We start from the raw sequence: 4,439 nt of genomic DNA on the forward strand, positions 1-4,439 counted from the left end.
TTACGTTTCGATCCTGCGTCTATAAGTTTGAAATGCATACATTTATTACAGACAATATTCATATTCATATTTCATACCTATAAACACAGTACACTTACTTGGGGATGAGTTACGTTCATCTACATTTTCAAACGTTGAATCTTGTACTTCAGAACTCGAAATCGCGACCGGTTTCACCCATGGATGATCTCTAAAAATCTCATCTAGTTCCTAGCAACAATAAAATATACGATTAACACAAGAAATATTTTTTAAACAAATAAAATGTAAACAATTAATATATCACATCAAAATATTTATAGGTCATTAAGTCGTTGCCTGATTGATTGTTGTGATCAATGACTTTTTTATATTGCCGTTTCAAGGCATCCATTTTGGTAGAGCATTTGCTCGCGGAAATGTCGTAACCCTTTTTTTTCATTCTTCCAGCAACCAGCTGCCACAGCTTTTGTAAGAGCATTTTGCCACCTTTCATTTTCTCGTATTCTTGGCCATATAGATTTATTAAGAGCAATGTTTGTTCATGTGTCCAATTCTTTCCTTTACCAATCAAGACCTGCAACGTTTCTGTAAACACCATTTATTATTAATCATTAATATTTACGCGAGAGGAAACCGCGGATAGCCCACATTGCCAATTGACTGATATAATATAAAATTTTATAATTAGTGGTTCACTAGAAAATATTAGGCTCCGGCCAATGGAGTGGCTATGGCTATGAAGACGTAGGCTATCGGAACCTTCCCTATTTACGCAATATAAATGGCGCGATACATATTTGTAAATATTTTTTTATATTTTAATTTATTCATCATAAATGGAAACTATAAAATATGATTGATGTTGATAAAAAATTAATTAAATTTATACCTGCATTTATATCTGCGTCATTGCCGTCATCATCACCAATAGCCTCGTGCACTGGTGGAACCTCGAGGTGAAGGTCGCCTTCATTCCTATTCTTCATTCTTTCTGATTTCCGAATTCCATTTAAAATAAGTTGAGCAAATACTAGAGCTATAAAATTGCATAAACAATTTTGAGTAAACAGTATGCATTTTTGTTATAAATTATATTTTAGTAAAGTTAAGTTAAGACATACAGACAAAAATGAGGCTGAATCCTCATGCAAACACCGGTGCTTTGATACCAAGTGTTGATAAATGGAAAACGATTAGGGCCACTTCGACCAACTCCGATTAATTAAATCGGACAATTATAGTCAATTGGAATTAATCAATCGCAATTATCATTTCGCTTAACAGCAAATGCGATTCCAATAGACTAATCGTCCAATTAAATTAACAGAAGTTGGTCTGTGTTGGTGTGTGTCTACAATGACAGTAATCGTCGTTATCTTTGCGTCTTTGACGATTTACAATTTTTTTTCTCATTGCGGGGGGCGAAGCCCCCCCGAAGCCCCCCCTAACCAGGGGGCTTCGCCCCCTGGACCCCGACCAGAGGGCTCCGCCCCCTGGACCCCGGGCCAGGGGGCTTCGCCCCCTGGACCTCCTTACCTTCTTGACACAAGATACGCGTGAAAAGTGTTTACAACTGTATCGACATTTCAAAAATGTACAAATTTAATATTATAGTTATAGTTCGCATTTTTTCGAGACTGTCATTCTTTCACACTTTTAGAGGGGGTCGGGACTTAGAAAAATTTTGACTATTTCACAAATTTGGTCCAAAAATCATATTTCCAAAACGCGTTTCACGACATTCTGTATCGATTGGTATAGTCCAATTTTGGTCATTTTTCCAAGTTGATACACCTTTTGGACTTAGAAATAATTTTAAAAATTTCCAAAACTCGGTCAAAAATTCATGGGTCCAAAACACGTTTCTCGACATTCTCTATCCACTGGTATAGTCCAATTTTTATCAATTAATCCAAGTATAAGCACCAATTAGACTTAAAAAAATTTCAAAAAAAATTAAAAATTCTTTTAATTCCCGGACCTACCCTGTCTTATGCAGCTCGACGAGAGGAATAAAAAAGGTCCTCTTTGCCAGCCCTCTATCTGCCTTTATTTCACTAATAATCGCCATTTTTGGATTCGGGTAACAAAAAACGAATTAGATTAGTTAAACGGTTGAAGATAGGGGCATGGCAAAGAGGACCTTTTTTGTTCCTCTTGACAAGTTCCATAATGAAAAATTGCGACCTGTCCGAAATTTTTAAAAAAAATTTTTTTTCAAAAAAAAATTTTTTAATTTTGGGACCTACTCTTTCTTATAGTACTCGACAAAAGAAACAAAAAAGGTCCTCTTTGCCATGCTTCTATCTGCCTTCCTTTCACTAATAATCGTCATTTTTGGAATCGGGAAACAAAAACGAATTAGATTAGTTAAACGGTTGGAGATAGAGGCATGGCGAAGAGGACCTTTTTTGTTCCTCTCGATGAGTTCTATAAGGAAAAAATTGCAACCTGTCAAAAATTCCAAAAAAAATTTAAAAATAAAAAAAAATTTTTTTAATTTCGGGATCTACCCTTTCTTATAGTACTCGACGAAAGAAACACAAAAGGTCCTATGCACCAAACCTCTATCTCTAACGGTTTAGCCAGGAGAGCAACTTTTTCCTCTTTGAAAACACAAAATGAATTAGAACGGCCAAACTATGAAGTCAGACCCTATAAGACCTATATGGGGGTAAAGAAGAAGTCGTCTTCTATTAAAAAAAAATGCGATCGGCCATTTGATTCCCTGCTTTACCCTATAACCTATAACCTATAACCTATAACCTATAACCTATAACCTATAACCTATAACCTTGACTAACCAAACCTTAAAAAAAAAAACAATTCATAATTAGGTATAAAATTCATAAGTCCAAAACATGTTTCACGACATTCTCTATCGATTGGTATAGTCCAATTTTTGTCCGTTTTTCCAAGTTGATACCCCTTTTGAACTTAGAAAAAATTTTGAAAATTTCAAAAATTCGGTCCAACATTAATAAGTCCAAAACACGTTTCTCGACGTTTTCTATCCTTCGGTGTAGTATTAATTTATTCCATTTTTCCCAAAAGACATTCCCTTAGGACTTGAAAAAAATTAAGAACATTAACAAAATTCGGTCCAAAAATCATATGTCTAAAATACGTTTCTCGACATTGTCTATCAACTGGTATAGTCCAATGTTGGTGCATACGTCAAAGTTAATACTCCCTTAGGACTTGGAATTAATTATGAAATTTTCTAAAATTCGGTCAAAAAATCATGGGTCCAATACACGTTTCTCGACATTCTATATCCATCGATGTAGTGTAATTTTTAGCGATTTTTATAACCCAATTCACCCTTCAGATTAAAGAAAAGAAAAAAAGAACAAATACAAAAACTACATTTGCTCCAGCGATTTTATACTAATGTAATGTTAAGGAGAGGAAACGTTATGGTAAATAAGTTACTTCAAAAATTGTAGTTCCAACTGTTTATTTTTTTTCATTACAAAATAAATGATCTTAATTTTTTATTCACGTTGTATATAATGCATAATATATATATACATATATATATACAAAATAAATTTAAATGTTAAAAAATCTTATTTATGTTCGTCCTTTGAAATTTTTATCCATCCTGTTACACAAGATGAACAACAATTATTAGTTTTATTTCGAATTATTTGTATAGGATGAAGAAAGATAATAAAAATACTTACTTCCGCCGTTTAGGTGGAGGATTTATGTCGTCGTCGTCCGACGATGACGATGATGACTCCAAGAGGCTGGACACGTCGCTGCTAAAATCAGCGTGTTGTCCTTCCACCTCTCCTTCCTCTTTTTCTTTCGTCGTATCATCCTCCTCCTCCTCCTTCTCCTCCTTTCTAAAGAACTCCTCGACGTCCACGTCGCTATCTAGCGACACCGTGTCGGCCTCGCTCTCGCACCAAGGAATGATTCTGTTGACCATTTCTGAAATAAAAAAAATAACAAAATGATTAGTGAAATTATATTTCTTAAGCTGGTACAGCTCGTGAAACGTAAGAGACAATTCCCCTACCGTTGTTCGAAAATCCCAATCGTTGACGAGATATAATTTTTTGGAGAACGGCGAATTTGAAAAAACCCGTCCGTCTATACCGCTACCGCGCGGGATGCAGGCGCTCGCCGAAACACGACCGCTGCCCCCGCGATTTCCAGCTTGTCGTCGACGAGTGAAGAGGCGCCTGCATTCAGCGCTAACGGTAGGCGGACGGATACGCGTATCTGATTCTCGTTGAAAACTAGGCCAGCGTCACATCTTGTAATTTTTCTAGTAACAAGTAACTAGGATGGAAGTAACTACAGGGACGTTCCGGATTTCCCGCCCGTACGCACATCACTATTATCTCTTGCTTTGTCCGTGTTCCTTTTGTCGTCTGCCCGCTGCTCGCCGCTTGCCCGAGTCGAAGGATATCGCGCGATATTTGGTAAGTGCAATCTTTCAT

At 36.3% G+C, this 4,439-nt stretch overlaps 1 protein-coding gene across 1 annotated transcript in view; it reads right to left on the minus strand.

Moving 5' to 3' along the window:
* Positions 1-4,439, minus strand: part of LOC105447787 (trihelix transcription factor GTL1-like) — a 4,673-nt gene that overhangs the window by 108 nt on the left and 126 nt on the right. The window contains exons 2-5 of the mRNA XM_011685992.1: positions 872-1,018; positions 287-567; positions 99-210; positions 5-19 (exon numbers count right to left, since the gene is read on the minus strand). Of these exons, the coding sequence (XP_011684294.1) occupies positions 5-19; positions 99-210; positions 287-567; positions 872-1,018 (555 nt within the window). The remainder of the gene's footprint in view (positions 1-4; positions 20-98; positions 211-286; positions 568-871; positions 1,019-4,439) is intronic.

The sequence above is a fragment of the Wasmannia auropunctata genome, unplaced genomic scaffold (genome assembly GCF_000956235.1).
Source record: "Wasmannia auropunctata unplaced genomic scaffold, wasmannia.A_1.0 LD336092.1, whole genome shotgun sequence".
In the NCBI taxonomy this organism is placed as follows: domain Eukaryota; kingdom Metazoa; phylum Arthropoda; class Insecta; order Hymenoptera; family Formicidae; genus Wasmannia; species Wasmannia auropunctata.